Consider the following 19987-nt stretch of genomic DNA (forward strand, 5'->3'; position numbering starts at 1 on the left):
TCTCATAGCTCTGATGCTAAAAGCCACTGAATTGTACTTATTTTATTGTAGTCTCATGTCATTTAGGCTGCTTCTAAACTCATTATCTTCCTGATTGCATCTCCTGAGTGCGAGCGCCTTCACGCTAAATAGTGCTTGTTCACGACACTGAGTCCTGTCTTGTGTTACCCTCTGTGGAGGTGTTTTAGAAGCAAACAGGGTCAGCAGTCTGGCTCAGTGTGAAGCGCTCCCTTTTTGTGTATGAGGCCACATGTTCACTTCTAAAACTGAAAAAAAGTGGAAGTTAAAATTCTAGTTCATAGAAACAAAATCCACAGAGGTTACCCCAGGTTTGTGTCTTGTTCTGCAAGTCTGTCAGCTGTGAGGTTGTGGCGTGGACTGCCCTCTCTGGCCTGGACCTCTGGTCAAGGCTGAGCTGGTGCAGAGGGAGTTGCTTGCTGCCCTCCATCCACTCCCTCCACCCTTCCTCCCCTCCTTCCCCATGAATGGATGATAGGTGGGCTACCATGTGGGACTTGAATGAACCTTTCTGTGGCATCATCTCCTTGGCTGCTGCAGGTGAGTCCTGTGCACTGTTCGAGAAGAAGGCAATGTTGGCAGTATGGCTTCCTTGAAGGAGTGAGCGTGCTCCCTAGCAAGGCTGTCTTCCATGCCCTCATTTACCCTGAGAGAGAGGCTGCAAGGTCTGTGTTTGGTCAAGTTGGTCTTGGAGTCCAGTGTCGACTTCCAACCCGTTGTAGTTGATGCTGGCACCTGCCCTTCAAGTAACTTATGTCTCCTCCCTCCTCCTCTTCCTTGTTGGTGGCTTGTTGACTAAAGGATAGAGTGAGCACAGGCGTGGCATACTTGCCTTTCAGCAAGCTTGAGGGCCCTCGATCTTTGGAACTTGAAGTTCAGTCTTTGGATGTGAGTCTAGATCCCTGGTGTGGCACTGTAGCCTCTGATAAGCCAGGACACCAGAAAGGCACCGGTGCCGGGCTGATGCCATGTCCTTCAGACAGAATCACTGAGAGAGCACTGAAGGGCAGTGGCACATCTGTAGAAACTGTGGCACTGAGGGTAGCACACCCACTATGTTCCGTGTCCCCACAAAAGCCAGGTAGCTCTGAGAGTGCTGAGGGGAGGGTGGGTGGGTGGCCTTGCCTCCTTGTGCAGAGATAGGGCAGGCCTCAAAACACATGCACAGTGCCAAGGTCAGCAGCCCAGGTTCCTGCTGCAGCTTTTACTGAGCTACTCGGACAGAGGGTAAAAGGTAACACTGGAATGGCCACCCCATAAAGAGTCTTCAAGTCACAATGAAGAAAGGGCCTGCATTGCTGCATGCTTTTAATCCCAGCACTCTAGGTAAGAGAGGTGGATTTCTGTGAGTTAGAGACCAGCCTAGTCTACATAGAGAGTTACAGGCCAACCAGGGCTACACAGCAGACCCTATCTTAAAATAAGAAAAGAGAAAAAAGGGAAGGTTTAAGGCTAGAGAGATGGTTGGTGTGGATAAATTGCTTGCTCTATAAGCTTGAGACCGGAGTTTGGATTCCCTAGAACCCATGTGAAAGCTGAGCAGGACATATGGCTGCTTGTAACTCCAGCACTCAGGAAGCGGAAATGGGATCTCCAGGGGCAAGCTGGCTGTCTAGACCAGAGTAGTCTGAGTTGGCAGATAATCGGTTCAGCAAAACATCCTGCCTCAACGCAGCAAGTGGAGAGTCATCAAGGAAGACACTTTCAAGTAAACTCCAGGACTTCACATACATGGCGTGCACACACAGGCGAAATACACAGAGAAAAGGCTTATTACTTATGCTCTAGGAGTGGTTGTGTTCTGAGCCCAATGCGTTTGGGCCTGTGGTGAAGCCACAAATGGTGAGAGTGTAGGTAGAGGAAACTGTCCAGCTCCTGGTGGCTGGGGGAGCAGAAACGAGAGTCCCATAATTCGTCTTTGTGGACACAACACATGGCTTCTGTTGATGCATGCTATCTGAACAGAGCCTCTCCTAATGCGCTCTGTTGTGAGTTCTGACAGGCACACACACATTTGAATCAGCAGGGTAAAGAACAAGTCACCCAGAGCCTCCTGAAGAGCCTTCCAGTGTCACACCCTCCCTACCCTCCCTGTTGTCTGGCTTCCTTGGCTCAACGTTGGTATGTGGTGTTGCTGAGTTCTGAGTTCTGCGCCCCACTCTTCCTTACATGGCTCTGATTGGGCTGAACACTGCTTTGCATGCCATGTGGTCCTCTCATATGGACAGTGACCATCCTTGCCTTTACTCCATGCCCAGCAGTTGACAGCAGGCGCCTGAGGTCTGTGTGGTCAGCAATGCTCAGGAAGCTGAAGGCTCCCCTCAAAACGTCCAGGTTTTTTAGTATATGTGCAGCTTATTCCTTAGGACTCTGCCACGAGGTCCCTGACCTACATCTGTGCCAGTCCTCCTCTGTCACCTTCCCCCTCTAACGGAAGCACAAGGCCAGGTCTATAAGAGAAAGGTGACTGACTGTCCATCATAAGCTGCATTTGGGGTCACCACACACAGTGGCTTTCTGAGAAGGGTTCTGGGTGTATTTTGATACTGTCAAGAAGATTAACCCAGCGTGGTAGTGAGTCTGTAGAGAGGAAGAGCCGGGAGCCCTGGTGTGATGTGTCTTGGTTCCTCATGGCCTTGGATACTTCATTCCCCCCTCAGAGCCCTGTTGTCTCTGATCCGCAATGTAAGACTTTTTATAGTGCTCAAGGAACAAGTGTTTGAGTTTCTGAAAATAAGAGACTGGAGAGGGATGTGCCCCAGACACCTGAGGAGGAAGGACATGCAAAGCTAAGTTCCCTGACGCTGAGGTTCAGGCAAGTGCCATGGCAACATGGAAGGCCCTTACTCCCTCAGGAGCGGGAGACGGAGAGGTGGTGTCTGGTGTCCAGAGAGATGGGAGACATGCCAGTAATTGCTGTATGTTCCTATTCTTCTATCCCAAGCCATAGGATGGCCTCGCTCTCTCTCTCTCTCTCTCTCTCTCTCTCTCTCTCTCTCTCTCTCTCTCTCTCTCTGTGTGTGTGTGTGTTCTGTTTGGAACACTTAGTAGGTTTGCACGGAGAGGCTGCATAATTAGTTTCTGTACTGTTCCAGTTTAGTATAAGTGCTACCAAAGCAAGTACTTGAGCCGAGGTTCATGTAGCCCAGGTTGTCCTTACTGTGTAGCTGAGGAGAGCTTTGAACTTCTGATCTGCTTCTACCCACAAAGCAATGGGAGGCAGCCTGTGTCACTACACCAGCATAAGCTTAAACCTTTTCTTTTAAAACAGTCTCACTTTGTAGCCAGGCTGGCTTTGAACTCATGGAAATCTGCCTAATCCTGCCTCCTGAGTACTGGGATAAAGGGTGTGCGCCCTTTGCCTCGGCATTTAAAAACACAGCTTTTGCAGCCAGGGAAAAAGTCACCACAGGTCATGACATGTTGGGATGACAAGATAGGGGAATCCACCCAGTGACCAGCCTCTTTTCTGGAACTGGAAGATAGCCCGACAGTTGAGAGCTGTAGCTGCTCTTCCAGAGACCCATGTCTATGGCTCGGGGATCTGATGGCTCCAGGCAACTTGGATTTGTGGAATATGACTGTGGACATCTAATGTAGCAGGAAATTTAAAAATAGTTATTAATTGAATTAAAGATGGGTAAATAAGCTCTGAAGTAGCAGCATACATGATGTTATCTTAAGTCAGTGACCATCTCTGTTCAGTAAATCTCTTGGAATACTTGGCTGCTGGGCCCTTTGTTTTTGTGCTTGGTGGTGCTGTTAGGATGGATCGTGTACAAGAGACCATCGTTTGCAGTACAAGGAGGATGGTAGTGCTGTGGGTGACTGTGTGTGCTTCACAGGTCCTCTGCTGCAGCTGCACCTCCAAATGAGCCTGCCCCATGGATGTGTGGAAACCACTGTTTCCTGCACACTGAGCAAAAGAAACGTTTTTTGTTTGTTCTTGAGACGGGCTTTCTGTGTCCAGGCTATTCTCAGACTCACTGGAATCCTCCTGCCCCAGCTTCTCTCCAGTGCTTGGATTATGGGTGTGAGTCACTACACCTGACCCCAAAGAAATATATTCTTAATGTAAGTTAGTTTTTTAAAATACTTATTTATTTTTATTTATGTGTAAGAGTGTTTTACTGGCATGCCCTGTGTGTGTGCCTGGTGCTGAAGGTCAGAAGACGACATCAGATCCCTAGAACAGAGTTAACTGTTCTTGAGCTGCCATATCCATGCTGGAGCTGAACCCTGGTGCTCTGCAAAAGCAGTAAGCACTCTTAACCTTGTTGATCTGTGTCTTCAGCCCCATAGTTTAAACTTTTTGAGTATTTATAAAGCCCTCTTGTATATCCCAACATGAACAGATCACTGTGGACCTTGGCACAGAGAGCCAGCCAAGCTTCCCAAGTATTACCATCCTGAACTCTGTTCTCATTGCTTTAGTTACCCTCAAATGTCCCTTAGTGTCCCAGCCCCGTGTGTGTTGGTCTTCACCACATCCTCAGCCTTGGGATAGTTTTGAGGTATGCTGACCAGGTGTTCTGTTGCTGTCCCTCCATCGGGTTGGATATTCTGTGGTGGCAGCGGGTTGGGGAACCTGTGCTGTCAGACTTAGTGCAGCTGGCACTGTCCGTGAGCCTCTAGTCCAGTTGGCATGGTGGTTTATTCCTCACACCCTTTGGAAAGAAGCTCTTGTACCGCCTGTGCTATAAAGCGTGGGCTCTGGCTGCTTCCTCAAGGTGGGACTGTTCACTCTGATTTCTTAGGATTCTCCTGGAGTTGAACCTGTCATTGGAATGATTGAACACTCCTTTCTGTAGGCACAGAGGGACTCCAAATGTCCAGCTTCACACAACCCACATTTCTAAACTTTGCTCATCAGAATATCCTACTTGATTTTAATTGCTGGTCTCAATCAGCACCAGGAATCTTTTTTTTATGAAGTTATCGTTTTTTGTGTTGACCATTTTGGAGAAGTTCCTAAAGTACACAAGTCTTTACTTCCCCCTTTTTCATCCAGGAAAGGTCCTATGTCACACTACAGGACTGCTTCACCTGTCTCCTTTGTCACAGAGTATAGTAAAAAAAAACACACATTTCAGGACTCCTGTGATGAACAGTGGTGTTCTGATCCACAGGTAGAGCCAGCCAAGCATCATGACTTGAGTGCCCTTCTGTCTACACACTGACGTGCACTGCCTAACTTGGGCTGAGTACACACTCTTAAAGCTCAGATGTCTAAAGGGGCAAACCAGGCAGCTGTGCTGGTGCCTACTCTGGCTCCTTGTGGTTTTTCCAGCATACAGGCCAGTTTTGCTCTGCTGGTGAGCAAGCTGCCTCTTCTCTGGAGGTGTGATTACATATATTTGCTATAGATCCAGCTTCTACTTTGCTAGGGCATTGTATGATGTTCCTTTTGGGGGACTTGGGCCTGGATCTCACCCTCTGGTACTGGGCACCTCCCCTAACCAAATGTCACCCCAGTATTTTGACAGTCAATTGGTGACCTGATGTAGGAAGGTTCCTGTTTACTGATGAAGTGTGAGGCTGCATCCTTGTCCTTACTTACACTATCTCTTTCTTACCTACTTGAAGGTGCTGCTGTGGATGCTGCCAGTGACCCAGGACTTTAGCTATAAAGATGAGCTTTTAACTCCACAAATGGACATGATTACCTGAATGACAGTCAGAGCTGACAGTGCATGGACCAGCTTCTCCCTGTGCACGTGTTCTTTTCCTGAGCAACCCTCATGGCCACCTCACCCCCCACAGTGGCGTTCTTCATCCCTGGAGGGTCCAAGTTGTCTGCAGGGCTTGGCTGAGTGACCCTGGGCAGTCTCAGACCTAGTCCTGCCATGATTGTGTCTCCCCTTGCACACTGCAGTACTGTTAATAAGGAGTGTCACGCTGTGGTTGACATGGATGGCCACTGTAAATGGTCAGCAGTTCTGTGGTTCTGGGCTTCCTACTGATCACTTTTGCTGTTTCTGAGCCAAGCACATAGGACTTAGCGTTTTCCCAAGGCCCCAGCTGTTTCTGGCCTCCTTGGGTGGATGACAGGCCTCTGAGCCTATGAACATGCCACTGTGGTCCCCCAGCTGCTTCCACAGCCTTCAGCTGCTCTGTACTGCCCTTACCTGGAAGGAGGTTGCAGTTCAAGCTGGTACCAGCTAGCCTTGCTTCTCTGTAGTGCAGCCCTACAAGCCATGTGCTGTCTCTTCCTGTGTCTATGTTGGAGCTCCAGAGCAGCAGTTGGAGATGAAGTCTCCAGGAACAGTGATGGCTGGCTTTCAAAAATCCCACCCCATCTGCTTACTTCTGTGCTGAAAAGGTGGAGCATGTTCTGCATCCCAGCATCCCAGCCAGAGCCTTTGGTTATAGCTTGGAGGTGTGATGATGGAATGCTGATCAAGCTGGATGACAAGGAGCAGGTGGCTTTAGAGCACCTATTTGTGTCCACTGCTCACCCCAAGACAGGCTAGCCAGGGCTTTTGTTCTTGTTACAAGGGTCCCTGAAGGAGAAAGCACCAGAGGGCAGGAGAGGGGAGGGTGTCCATGTAAGTTGCTCCTGTGCCCAGATGTAAGAAAGGTCATTGGAAAGTGTCTCCATATTCAGCCCTGGGGCTGCCAGGTCAGTTGTTGTCTGGTAGGGAATGGTGCCCGCTGTTAAAAGCTCTCTAATAGGTACCAGGCATGGTGGTACACGCCTTTAATCCAGCACTCAGAGGGAGAGGCAGGCAGATCTCTTGAATTCAAGGCCAGCCTGGTCTACAGCCAGGACAACCAGAGCTACACAGAAACCATTTTGGGGTGGGGGCTCTCTAGTAGAACTTCTAGAAGTGGGTTTGTATTTGGGTGGCCAACAGTACGGTGAGTGGAACACATGTAAGTGCTCTTAGCTTTTAGTCAGATGCATTGCAGGTGTCGTCTGAAGCAGAAGTGCCCCCCAGACCTCCCATGACCCTCCAGGGTGACTCCTCACCCTTGATCCTGTAGCTCTGTCTGCTGTGTGCTTGGCTCAGCCTGTCCTACCTATAGTCAAGGCTGCCTCTGCCCTGTGTGGGGAGCTGCCGAGTGTGGCAGGCCGTCACTAATACGTTCCTCTCCTGCGTTCCTTCTCGCTCCCTGCTTTGTTCCGTGAGTGTTCTCTGTTGGGGACAGTCTAAGAAAAGAGGCATAGACCCCTCAGTGTAGTAGTTTAAAGCAGTGCTGTGTTGATGCTGTACTGCTTGGCTGCAGGCTAGCTGGTCTTATGTCAGCTGTCCTCAGTGTCCATTAGTCACATATAATGGTTGACACTGGCCAAACCCATTTCTGTCCCCTCAGACAGAGGGCTTGTCCTACACCATGTGGTTTGGGGCAGTTCACGTCTCCCAGAGCCAGTGTTCTGAAGGCCGGTTAGGAAGCTGCCAGGCTGCTGTGACCTCCTGGCTCAGGGATTCAGCAGTGTGAAACCCTGTCAGGTGGTTTGCTGTTCAGCAGCAAAGGTGTTTCAACATGCAAGGTTTTTCACTTAGACCCTAGATGCCAGTGGATCTCGAGTGACCCCATCATTCACACACTTTGCCAGCCTGTAAGCCTGAACAGGTGTCCCCCTTCGCTGTGTTTGGGGTCTCAGGAGGGCCCCCCTCTAATCCAGATCTTTGTGGCTAGAGACCCTCTTGGAGTAACTAGCCCCGCCCCATACCTTATAGCTCACCGGGCTATGACTTGTCAGAATGTCTGTCCGGGAGTTTGGTGTTGCTGAACACTTGCATCTGTGGCCCGCCAGGACCTTGGCCTGCCAGTTTTGGAGAGGCAGTCCCCGTGGCCTGGTATAACAGGACACACCAACCTCAGAGTTGGCCTTAGGCAGACAGCCCCACCTTTTCTGTTTTGTGTTGTTTTTTGTTTGTTTGTCTTTCTTTGGTTTTTTGAGACAGGGCTCTGTGTAGCCCTGGCTGTCCTGGAAACTCACTGTGTAGATCAGGCTGGCCTCGAACTCAGATCCACCTGCCTCTGCTTCTTAAGTGCTGGGATTAAAGGTGTGTGCCTGGCCAGACAGCCCCATCTTGTCAAGGTGGAAGCAGGTCCTTTAGGGCCAGCAAAAGCCACTGCCAGGTGAGCATTGGGCGCCAGGGCAGCCCCTCTTGCTGTCACATGGCCTTGGGGCAGTAGGACTCCCTCTCTTTGTTGTGCTGAGACATCTGAGCCTTCAAGACCCTGAGAGAAGTAGAGTCAGGACAACCTGCTGTCTCTCACGTGTGGGGCACTCTCAGCAGCCTGAGTCCCATCAGTCTCCAGTGCACAGCTTTGTGGGTGTCTCTCCTCTCCACTGAGAGTGCTGATACCTATAGGAGGCAGCACTGGGCAGGGGGGCAGTCCCTGGCTCTGAGTAGAAGCAGCCACATGATCTCTCAGTCTTGGTGAGTCCAGCTCTCCCACTCCGGTGGTGGGAGCACTTGTTCAGGATCTGCCAAGCAAGGTGTCCCAGTCCTCCTGTGCCCTTATTGGGAGCTGAGACTGTGTCACCTATGCGAGAGGGATATACTCAGGGTGGGGAATCCCTCCTGTGAGCCAGAGAAGATGTCCCACCTAAAGAGGAAGGCAGGCAGGCCTGTTCAGGGGGCATCTGTCCATCCTGTTCCATCTGTGTTCTTCTCACCACAGACATATTCTAGGTGACTAAGGCCACATTTGCCAAGCAACACCTTGGGGCCCCTGCAGGTCTGGGGACCTCCCTCAGGTTATGTGCCATGGGGCCAGTGAATGTACATGAGCCATTCTGAAGGCAGAGGGCCATTGAAGGGCGATGGAGACCAGGCTGGACAGGGTTTGGGGGACTGGGTTTGGTGTGGAAGTCAAGCTAAAGCCAGTGTGTTGTGGTCCAAGGTTTAGGTGCAGAAGGGTAGTTGGGTGAGTCATAGTTTAGTCACGCTGGGCTCGAGTGTTGGCCCTGAGGTGGACGTGTCTTTGGGCTGTAGGCCATGGTTAGCTCAGAGGCCCCATGTTTCAAAGACCCCATTGCACAGTTTCTGACCTTAGGTGCTGTGTTGTTCATGCCCAGTGTGAGTCTGTACAACCATTACTTGGAACCTTTTCTTTGACTTTCTGTAGTTTGAGATGTGTAGGATGCTCTATGTTTGGGTCTGTGGGTCTTCTTGGTAAGCTTCCCCTTAAATAAGTTTCGGGCTGTTATTTCTTTAGTGCTTCTGTTCTGTTCCCACCGGTGAACTTGTCTTCTCTCCTGTGTCCTGTGGGTTCCAGTGGGCCATGATCCTAAGGACAGAGCCACTGTTTGTCATAGTCAGAATCTCTCCCACTACTCAGTGGGTGCCAAGATGATACAGGTTTGGGAGGACAGGGTTTTCCCTGGGCCCCAGGAAGCTCCATTTGAGAACCACAGAGGTCCAGTCCCTGAGGCCAACTCTGTGTCTCCTCTGTGAAGCTCCTTCCTCACATCAGGCTGAGGGAACATGGATAGGAACTGAGCGCCTCCCCTGGCAAGGTCTACCCTGTACAGGTGCTGGTGACCAGGCCAGCCTGTCTCCAGGGGTCTGTGCTGGTGACATGAAGCCACTTTATCATCGTGTTTCGCTGTGTTCTCATCACAGGCAGCAGGACAAGTTCATACAGCTTCCAGATAAATGCAGTTGTCCTAGGCAGCCTGGCCATGCGGCAGAGCCATCTGCATGCCACTCTCCATGCTTCCTCTTGCTACATTTTATTCTCCTGCCATGGGTTTTATAAGTTAAAAGTCTCCCTCCAGTGCCTGTTAGTTTGATCCCACATGTGCCTGTTCCTAAATTAAAAGCTTTGTAGAAAAGTACAGAGAATCTTGAAGGACTTTTGTTAAAAGCTGAGCTTTGAAAAGTTTTTTAGTTTGGAAACGAGATGGCTTGTGGCTTCTCTGTATGTGAGAGATGACCACAGGTGACTGGGTGCTAAAACACATGCACAGTCCCCTGGAGGCTGCACAGGAGGGGCCCTGGGGTGAGTGGAGCCTCCATTTTCTGATAGCACCTGAACCTTTACCTCTCTTCTCAAAATGAAGGCTGTGTGTCACAAACTGGTTAGAACTGCCCGTTGCCATGGTTTTCACATTGGAAGGCACAGTTAAAGGGTCACATGACCAAGGAGGGAAATGCCTTTGTCACATGACTTTTTGGTGGCCTGATTAGCATAGAGGAAGTTCACTCCCGGCTTGTTGCGGCTGGGATGCTGAGTGATTACTGGTAGTGACATCACCTCTGAGGTGTGTTATTGATGAGTTTGGGCCCAAGATTGGTTCAGAGAGCACAGTGGTCAGGGCTGGCTGTCTTCCGAAAGTAGGCCTCAGTCCAGAATGGTCTTTGTCCCAGCCCTACCCCTCATTCCTCGGGCAAATTTCAAGTTTTATTAAGCGGTCCACCTCAGGAAGATAGAAAAGAGATAGACCCTGCAGTTGGCTGTCCTTCAGTTCTGTGCATGCCCAGGAAGTGCAGTCCTGGACTATAACTCTGTCCTGGGTGCCTCTCAGGCCCGGCTGCTCTGTCCAGTACCACATACACAGCGCCAGGCTGGGCCTCTGCTGCTGCACAGTTGATGGTGTGCACAGCCTGTGGGCCTGGAATCGGAGCTACCAAGTCACCTTGAAAGCTGATCTTTGGCAGTATAGGACCTATGGGACCATCATCCAGGAGAGTCAGACCTGGAGTATTTGAGACCTGAGGAGCTGCCTAGCGTCTCAAATTTTTTTAATGATTTATTTATTTTATGTGCATTGGTGTTTTGCCTGCATGTGTCTGTGTGAGGGTTTTAGATCCCCTGGAACTCCAGTTACAGTTACGAGCTGTCGTATGGGTGCTGGGAATTGAACCTGGGTCCTGGAAGAACAGCCAGTGCCCCTAATTTCTCCAGCCCCTCCAGGGTCTCTTTTAAATGACTAGGCCAAAGCCTGATATTCAACAGTCCGCAGACACTGTGGACCCCAGGCTTGGGCCTTCAGACTTTGTCCTTGCCCCTGGCCTGACAATCTGGAAGCCACTGCCATTGTTGGTGTGTAGCTGCCATGTGCCTCTGAGTGGAACCAGGAAGCCAGAGCCACATCTGGCTGGTCAGCCTCTGTCCTCCTTCCTGAGGACTGTGAGGTCCAGAGGCTCTTCACTCAGTGACTCATCTCACTCTGCTCTAGCACAAGCCACTGTGTGGACTGTTAACTTTATCCATGCTTGTCTCCTGTGTCACAGTGCCACCTAGTGGACGTGTTCTGAGCTGCTTTTCCACAAGTGAGATGGGAAATGGGTCTCAAAGGGTGTTGTGGTACACACCCAGGGCAGTTTGTAGCGCGCCCTCTATTCACAGTACCTTCTTTAGAATTTGCTGCCCCTAACCATATGGTACAGCAACAGAGCACATTTGGCCCTGAGGCTTTAGAAGTAACCCATGTGTATGCCCTCTGACACCCTTCACAAAGAAGGCAGTCGGGTGTCGAGTGCTCCTGTGCAGGTAAACTGATATAGGCTTGCTGGGCCAGCAGCTCAGAGGCCGGCAGCCCCCTGTGCCACTCCTGCCACAGCCAGCTCGTAGGAAGCTGTGTTTGGCTGCTCATTCACAGGAAAGGGAGCTTCCTGCCCACTGTGGCATGTGTATTAGAAGGCTGGGTGACAGTGGTCAGTGTCGCATGGTACGGCTTTCTCTAAACTTGGAGGAGTGTGTGGGGTTGGGGGCAGAAGGCAAAGTGTAGTGAGTAGGACAGCGTTGGTATCCTCAGCCCGAACAGTCATACTCTGCAGACCTGAGGCTTGAGACAGTGGTTCTTTTGAGTTTCAAAACCTGTGGTCACTTGCCATGTGTGTCCTAGGTAGGCGGTCCCACAGATGGCCCCAGGTTCCCTTGTGAAAAGCAAAGGCCAACAGCATGCCATTGAGCTGTTGTGGTTTTCTGGGGGCTGTGTGGGACTGGGTAAAGGAAGGGGTGGGCTTCCCATTGGGTGGTTCCCAGTGTGAGCATGTGGGAACCCTTGGCTTCTGAGTGCTCACGTCCTATCCTGCCCAGCACTCAGAAGCTGAGATCTGCAGCTCAGTGTGTTTACCCACAATCTAGCTCCACAGTAGAGTAGCACTTTCCACAGTATACACTAAGTACTCACAGGCAAGGCACATGATCTGGAGTGGACGGCCACAGTGAGAACATCCATGATGCAGGTAACAAGAGGAGACACTTGGGAGCAATAGGGCATCTGGAGGAGGCTGGCAGGGGTCGAGTGCTCTGCTCTGTTAATCCCTGTCACCTCCTCGTCTGACAGTGACATTAAGTCCGAGAAGAGGCCCCCCTCACCTGATGTGATCGTGCTCTCTGACAGCGAGCAGCCATCCAGCCCAAGGGTGAATGGACTGACCACAGCAGCCTTGAAGGACACCAGCACCGAGGCGCTCCTGGTGAGCCTTTGCAGGGCCTGTGCCCATGCCTGGGAGCCTGGCCAGCCCAGCTTTGCAGAGTGGCCTCTACTGAGGCTTTCCCCAATTTTGTGCTCTTGCTTCCATAGAAAAGCAGCCCGGAAGAGCGAGAGCGGATGATCAAGCAGCTGAAGGAGGAGTTGAGGCTAGAGGAAGCGAAGCTGGTCCTGTTGAAGAAACTACGACAGAGTCAAATACAAAAGGAAGCCACGGTGCAGAAGGTACGTGTGCTGCCCACCTCAGAGCCTTGTCAGAATCGGGGCATCCCAGGATTAGAGGGGTTGGCCCAGGGCAGAGGCCCAACCCACAGGGTGCCTGGGCATCAGGGAGCAAGCAGGAGGTGATTGTAGGGTGATGGTGTGTGCAAGACCGTCCACCCACCACCTCCTGCTGATGCGCCCTGCTGTCTTACAGCCTGCAGCTTCCTCAGGGAGTGCCGTGACCACCCCTCCCCCACTCGTGCGGGGTACCCAGAACATTCCTGTTGGCAAGACATCACTTCAGGTTAGTGTGTAACCTTCTGCCTGTTGCCCAGGACTACCACTACTTATAACCAGGCTCCTGAGCAGCCTTGGTCCTGTGTAAGCAAGGGCTGCCTATTCCTTCTGAGTAAGGTAACATGGAGCCTCCTTCTGAGTAAGCAGGCAAGGACCAAAGTGTCATGTGTACCCCAAACTACCCTACTAACCAGGCCAGGCTACTGTCATTGTCACAGAGTGGTCAGTGGTGACCAACCAGTGAGATTGAAAAGTGGCTGAGCAGGGCACTCTTCAGGTGGACTTCACTGAGGCCTCTCAGCTCAGGCTTCTGCCCACAGGCTTTGGTGGCTCTGTCACCCTCATAGTTCCTTCCGCTGGGTTCCCAGTAGAGTCAAGTGTACAACAAATGGGTGTTTTAGCTGATCTTGAGTTTTTGTGTGTTGGTTTTTAATTTGTTACCTTAAAACAGAAACCAACCTAGAGCTGTGGCTTCATGGGTATGTAGAGTGCCTGCCTCGTGTTACAAAGCCCTACCACATAAATTAGGCTGGTGCCTCAAACTTGTCATCCCAACACTGGGGAAGAAAAGGCAGAAGGAATTCTAAAATAAAGAAAATAGATGTGATTCTGGCCTCACTGTCACCGACAGACCTCCTCTGCTCGAATGCCTGGCAGCATTATCCCACCACCACTGGTCCGAGGTGGGCAGCAGGTGTCTGCCAAGCTGGGACCACAGGCCAGTTCCCAAGTAGTCATGCCGCCGCTTGTCAGGGGGGCCCAGGTGAGTCAGACGTGTGTGCTGGGTGGGGTCCGGCGTTCACCCATGGCCTGCCAGGCTTGGTTGGTCTCAGTGGCATTTCTTGTCCCCTGTCTCCCAGCAGATTCACAACATCAGACAGCATTCCTCCACGGGGCCACCACCCCTCCTCCTAGCCCCCCGTGCCTCAGTGCCCAGCATGCAGATTCAGGGACAGAGGATCATCCAGCAGGGACTCATCCGTGTCGCCAATGTCCCCAATACCAGTCTACTTGTCAACATCCCTCAGGTGAGGCTGGACCCTAGGTGCCAGGTCAGGGTAGGGGTGCTGATAGATCTCAAGGTGTCGCTGTGTCTTCTGGGAGTGGGCTGGTGTCACACACTTGACTCCTGAGTCTGGTGGGGTTCTTCTAGGTGTGAAGATCACGCACAGATTGACCTTTAGTAAAGTTAGGAAGCTTTTGAGAAAGTGTGGGAACTGCTTGGGGATTCAGGATGTGAGAGACAGCAGGCTTTGAGGAAAGAATGGAGAGACCACTAGAGGACACCAGAGCCCTCTGGAGCCTGCCGTCCTCCCAGAGCCATGCCGCAGTCCCCTCCCCCTCCTGCTGTCTGTGTCCTCAGGCTGGGAGGACAGCATGGTACAGATCCTCCCATAGCCCAGTGGGCTATTCTTAGCTGTGTGTTCCTCCACCTCTGGACAGAGTCTCTGAGGTGGGGAGGGTCTGTCCCCACCCCTGGGCAGTAGGATAGAAAGAAAAGGGCTAGCGTAAGGGTTTTGTCTGACAGATGAAATGACCCAGTCTGCAGGCCTTTTGCTGACAGAGAGTTCTTTCTTCCTTGTCGCTGCCCGCCCTCCTCGGCCCTCCTCCGACAAGACAGGGCTGGACTCTGGACAGCTCTGACAAAGGGGCCTTGCCTGTGGTAAAGTCCAGTTCCAGTGCAGACAATGACTGTCTCTGCCTCCTACTTGGAAGAGTGTGTGTCCCAGCTAAAACAAAAGACTGGGGTGGACAGCTCTGCACAGTCGCCATGTCCTACCTCTGCCATGTGCAGTGTGTCACCAGGGTGGGCTGGTAGTGGTGAAGCCAGGGCCCCTACCAGTCAGAGGCTGGAAGCCAGAGCTGGGTCCCCTCGCTTTGTGAGGGAGGCACCTGCATCTGGAGCCCTCACAGAGTAGTGTGTGTGGGCCTTGGTTGTCTGTTCACCTGGGGAAGGAGTGCTCGGTGCTCTTTGTATCTTGTGGAGATGTTGACGATCCCTACAACAGCCTAGGAACTTGGCCCTGGCATGGTTAGCCTGGGCTTGGGGAGTGCAGCCTTGGGGTGGTTGGAGAGCACCCTGAGGAGGACACGGAGTTGGCTGTGACGGGGCCAGGCAGGAGCTCCATCTCCTCATGGCCCCGTGCAGACTCAGAACCAGTCGAGAAGTAGCACTCTGGGTGTAGACTCCACTGCAGCTTCCCAGCTTGGTCTTGCTGCTCTCCTAGGCATGCAGGGCGCTGGGTGTATAGAACCCTGCAGCCATGGACTTAGGTAGTGGCAGGCCAGTCAGATTTACTTTTGTTGGTTTGGTTTGGTTTGGTTTTGAGACAGGGCCTCACTATGTAGCCCAGGCTGGTCTCAAACTCCCAGAGATGTACCTCCGATTGCCTCCCAAGAGCTGGGATTAAAGGAGTGGGCCACCATACCCGGCTCAGATTTGCTCTTGTAAGGACTGCAGTGTGCATCTGACATGGAGCCTGCTTTAGGTAGCCTGAGCCTCACCTAGTTGTTTTCCACAGCCCAGCGCAGCCTCACTGAAGGGGACAACGGTTGCCTCTGCTCAGGCCAGTTCCACCCCCACCAGTGTGGCCTCTGTGGTTGCATCTGTTGAGTCTCCAGCCAGCCGACAGGCTGCTGCCAAGCTAGCACTGCGAAAGCAGCTGGAGAAGACACTGCTCGAGATCCCGCCTCCCAAGCCCCCTGCTCCAGAGATGAACTTCCTGCCCAGTGCTGCCAACAATGAGTTCATTTACCTGGTGGGCCTGGAGGAGGTGGTGCAGAACCTGCTGGAGACACAGGGTGAGTGGGTGGCTTTACCTCCTGCTGTAGCCTCTGGCAAAAGGCATCTCAGGCAGCCATGTTGCCTGAGTTCTACTGTGTTGCAGTTCTAATGTGAAGTCAGTTCCTGGTGTGGTGAGGGGCGAGGTTGAGCATCTGCAGGAGGCTGACCCTTGGGTGAGGCAGAATTTTTCAAAGCCTCTACTCTTCTTGGCCAGAAGGACAGACAGGGACACCTTTGCCTAGACCAGGCTTATTTCTTTCCTGTCTTTGGGGACAGTGCAGATAGGATACCTACAGGACCCCATTGAGACAGCATTAGACAGGGAAGGAGTGGGTGGACGGCCCACTTGGCACCCAGACGTAGGCCAAGGACCTATGCATCTGGTGGTTGAGCTGTTAGGCAGGTTCAGTGGTGGCCACCTCTCTTCCGGCACCTTGACTGTGGTCATCAGTGCTCGCTCTCATCTGCTCTACTGTGCAAGGAGGAAGGTGGTGGGAGCGTGCAGAGCTGGGCCCATTGCCTTCCTGGAGGTGGGTTGTTGAGTGTGTGTTCCAGGCTTCTGGGACCCTCAGCCCCATACACTTGAGTTGGGTCACATGTACCAGCAGCCCAGAGCACTGTTGGCCAACAGACTCAGAGGTTTACCCAGTGCATACTCCTCTGTAACTTTTGTAGCATCCCTTGAGCACAGAGTTGTCCTGAAGATAACCACCAGGCCCATGTGGCTAAACAACACCCTCTTTGGCCTGAGGTTAGTAACGTACACCTCTTGAGCTTTCAGAAGAGACCAAGTGTGCATTGCTGGGAAGCCTGGGTGCTGGCACTCTGTTGTAGTGAGGTGACATTGATGGAAGAACTGTAGGGAGAGGTACTCATGCATGCAGGGCACTGAGTGCACGCAAGTGCTGGGTTCCATCCCTAGCAGGCAGGGCTGCCTGGAATCTGCCGGTGGTAATAGTGGCAGCAGTCGTTAGACTAACTCCGCTGTTGCTCAGAACCAGAGCACTCCCCATCCTCATCCTGTCAGGCCCTTACCCTCCCTCCTTCAGTGTACAGGGGAGGTGGGGCCAGAGCTGTGGACAGCTAGTGCAGGGACCATCTCTTAGCTCTGGGGCCTCCCCAGAGTCCTGGCTACAGAGTCTCTCAGTGTGCATTTGTTCCTTTGCCTCCTCCATGCTGTGGCCTGCAGGGAGGCCCAGAGTGCATGTCCCCAACTCAGTAAGACAGCTGATCCGCAGTTCAACCGGGCTTCTCCTGGGACCCAGGCCTGGTTCTACTGCCAGCCACACGAAGAGGAAGTTGCTTGTCTCCTGGCCTCAGCCACCCTCTATGTTTGGTAGCATGTCCCCAAGAAGAGAGAGTGAATACCCACTTGCCTGCAAGGCAAGTAACTGACAAGGCAGGGTAACTTTTGACACATCTGTTAGTTAGGACACCTGCTGTGGCCAGGCCAGGCCAGGCCAGTATCACAGGCCTCTCTGAGTCGGTACCAGGGATGCTCAGCCACAGCCTTTTTGAAATTCATCCACTGTGGCCTCCGTGTACCCACAGGAGGTTCCTGGCCAGGCCAGTGCCCTTTGACAAAGTTGCCCATCTATTTCAGCGGCAGGATCTCTGCCAGCACAGCTGCTGCCGTGCTATCCCGGGAGCCCTACATGTGTGTTCAGTGCAAGACGGACTTCACATGCCGCTGGCGGGAGAAGGGTGGAACTGTCATGTGTGAGAACTGCATGACGTCCAACCAGAAGAAGGCGCTCAAGGTGGAGCACACCAGTCGGCTGAAGGCCGCCTTTGTGAAGGCTCTGCAGCAAGAACAGGAGATGGAGCAGCGGCTGCTGCAGCAGGGCCTGGGTACTGCCAGCACCAAGGCTGAGCCCACAGCCCCACATCCCACGCTGAAGCAGGTGAGAGCAGAAGCCTTCACCATTCTTAGACTGCAGGATGTTCTGGAGGCGTCCCCTTCTGCCCACCCGCCTGGCGGTTAACTCCAGGCTAAATTGCACTTAATGGTGGCATTTGGCAGTGAAAACACTAATTTGCAGTTTCTTTAGATTTTGTAGCTTTCACTCCAGTGCACGGGCAAGTCCTTCTGTCTAAGATGACCGCCGAGAGCCTTGCTGGCCGTTAGTGGGAGCCCCCTGGCCAGCTGAAGGAGAGGAGTGGAGTGTGGACCTGGACCTGCACCCATCCATCCTGTTTTTCATCCTTTCTTTTTTTGAGACAGGGTCTCCCCACGTAGTTCCAGCTGCCCTGGAACTCATTATGTAGACCAGGCTGGCCTTGAACTCACAAGAGACCTAGCTGTCTCCTGAGTGGTGGGACTAAGGTGTATGCCACCCCCATCCCCACCCCCACCCCCACCCCACAGTGTGCTGCTCCTTTTTGTGGTTTCTGTCTGATCACACATTGCACCTCACCAGAAACATTTTTCTACCATCTCCTGCAGTATCTGGAGCCGGCAGGTGTTGGCACTCACCATCATGGCCGGGCCTGTCTGGTAGGGCACCCCCAGCCGGTTTGGGTTAGTGCCACAGACCTTGCTGACATACCTTTCAATCCCATTTGTGTAGGTCATAAAGCCCCGACGTAAGTTGGCGTTCCGCTCAGGAGAGGCCCGTGACTGGAGTAACGGGGCTGTGCTACAGGTCAGAACCCGGCAGGGCCTCGCCCGGCCGCAGACACGACCGCAGTCACCAGCTCTCGCTGTGCTCGTGCTCCCCGCCCCGTCTCCTCCCCTCTTCCCTAGTGTAACTCACACGGCTGTTTTCACTTTGGACTCTAGGGACCCAAGTGGGTGGGAAGAGGTCAGCCAGACAAGGAGAGGCTACTCCAAGCAGCCTGGCCACCCTGCCCGTGGTGAGCCTGGCCCCCTTTGTGTCCCGTAGGCTTCCAGCCAGCTCTCCCGGGGCTCAGCCACAGCCCCTCGTGGCGTTCTGCACACATTCAGCCAGTCACCCAAACTGCAGAATGCAGCCTCAGCTACGGCCCTGGTAAGCAGGACTGGCAGACATTCCGAGAGAGCCGTGGGCACCAGCAAGGGCACCACCTCCAACTGGAAGAAGACGCCCCTGAGTGCAGGTATGCCTCTGGGGACCTTCTGCCACTAGGCTACCCCTTCTTGTTAGTGGGGTGTAGTCTGGTACAAGCTGGTCTGGAACACTCAAAACTCACCTAGTTCCCCAACAGCATTATCAAAAGTAGTACAGAAGGCCTGTATCCCACACCCTTCTGAGAGCACAGCCTCTTGCTCCCATGCAGCAGGCTTTCTTTGGGGCTACCAACCAGCTCCCAAATCATGACATGGAGATTTTTTTTTTAATTTATTTATTTGTATTTTATGTGTTTTGCGTGCATGTATGTCTGTGTGAGGGTGTTGAATACCCTGGAACAGGAGTTATAGACATTTGTGAATGAACTGCCATGTGGGTGCTGGGAATAGAACCTGGGTCCTCTGGAAGAGCAGCCAGTGCTCCAAACCGCTGAGCAATCTCCAGCCCCCCCCCCCCCCTCTATATATATATAAAACTGCTTGGCCATTAGCTCAGGCTTCCTACTGACTAGCTCTTACACTTAAACTCAGCCCATTTCTGTTAATCTATATGTTGCCACATGTTCTGGGGCTTTACCTGTGTGCCAAAACATGCTGCTCCCTGGACGGCGGGCTGGCATCTCCTGACTCAGCCTTCTTCTTCCCAGAATTGACATGGAGATTTTTTTATTAGTTATAAATGCCTGACCTAGCTTATGCTTGTCTGCCTATCTATTGGCCATTCAGCTTTTTATTAGACCAATCAGGTGCCTTAGGCAGGCCAGGTAAAAGGACAGCATCTTTACACCTAATGATGTAAACAAATGCAACATAAACAAATGTAACACACATTTACATGGTTAAAGTTATGTTCTTCAACACTCCCATCCCTCCCGGGACAAATGACACCTTGCCTCCAGAAGGAGAGCTTCTTATGCTCCTCGCTTTTAGCCTGTCTCAGAATGTAAGCACCTAGCTGATGGGTGCTTACTGCTCACCCACTACCCCAGTCCTAGCAACAAACCCCTCGTCCCCCCTCAGCCCTTTCCTGAGTTTAGTGGCGCGTGGCTGCCCTGCTCCAGAGGTTAATGGTGCCAGCTCCCAGAGTTTGCCCCTTCGCTCTTCCACTGCCCTCTGCCAGTGGACCAGAGCAGAACCGTGAAGCCAGTGATGGGGTGCACCGTGCCACCCTCAAAGCACAGCTAAGTGGAGACCCCTGCAGGGGCTCTCAGCCCCCGGCCCTGCTGTCCGG

The 19987-nt window shown here is 52.5% G+C and overlaps 1 protein-coding gene across 2 annotated transcripts in view; it reads left to right on the forward strand.

The window, feature by feature from the left end:
• The window catches only part of Gatad2a (GATA zinc finger domain containing 2A), a 64350-nt gene that overhangs the window by 42370 nt on the left and 1993 nt on the right, over nt 1–19987 (forward strand). The window contains exons 4-12 of one of the 2 annotated variants that reach the window (XM_028861335.2): nt 12275–12407; nt 12515–12646; nt 12840–12929; nt 13554–13685; nt 13783–13950; nt 15445–15728; nt 17311–17611; nt 18278–18352; nt 18593–18785. In XM_028861335.2, the coding sequence (XP_028717168.2) occupies nt 12275–12407; nt 12515–12646; nt 12840–12929; nt 13554–13685; nt 13783–13950; nt 15445–15728; nt 17311–17611; nt 18278–18352; nt 18593–18785 (1508 nt within the window). The remainder of the gene's footprint in view (nt 1–12274; nt 12408–12514; nt 12647–12839; nt 12930–13553; nt 13686–13782; nt 13951–15444; nt 15729–17310; nt 17612–18277; nt 18353–18592; nt 18786–19987) is intronic. The other variant, XM_028861336.2, reaches the window with a different exon arrangement.

Source organism: Peromyscus leucopus, chromosome 17 (assembly GCF_004664715.2).
Source record: "Peromyscus leucopus breed LL Stock chromosome 17, UCI_PerLeu_2.1, whole genome shotgun sequence".
Classification (NCBI taxonomy): Eukaryota; Metazoa; Chordata; class Mammalia; order Rodentia; family Cricetidae; genus Peromyscus; species Peromyscus leucopus.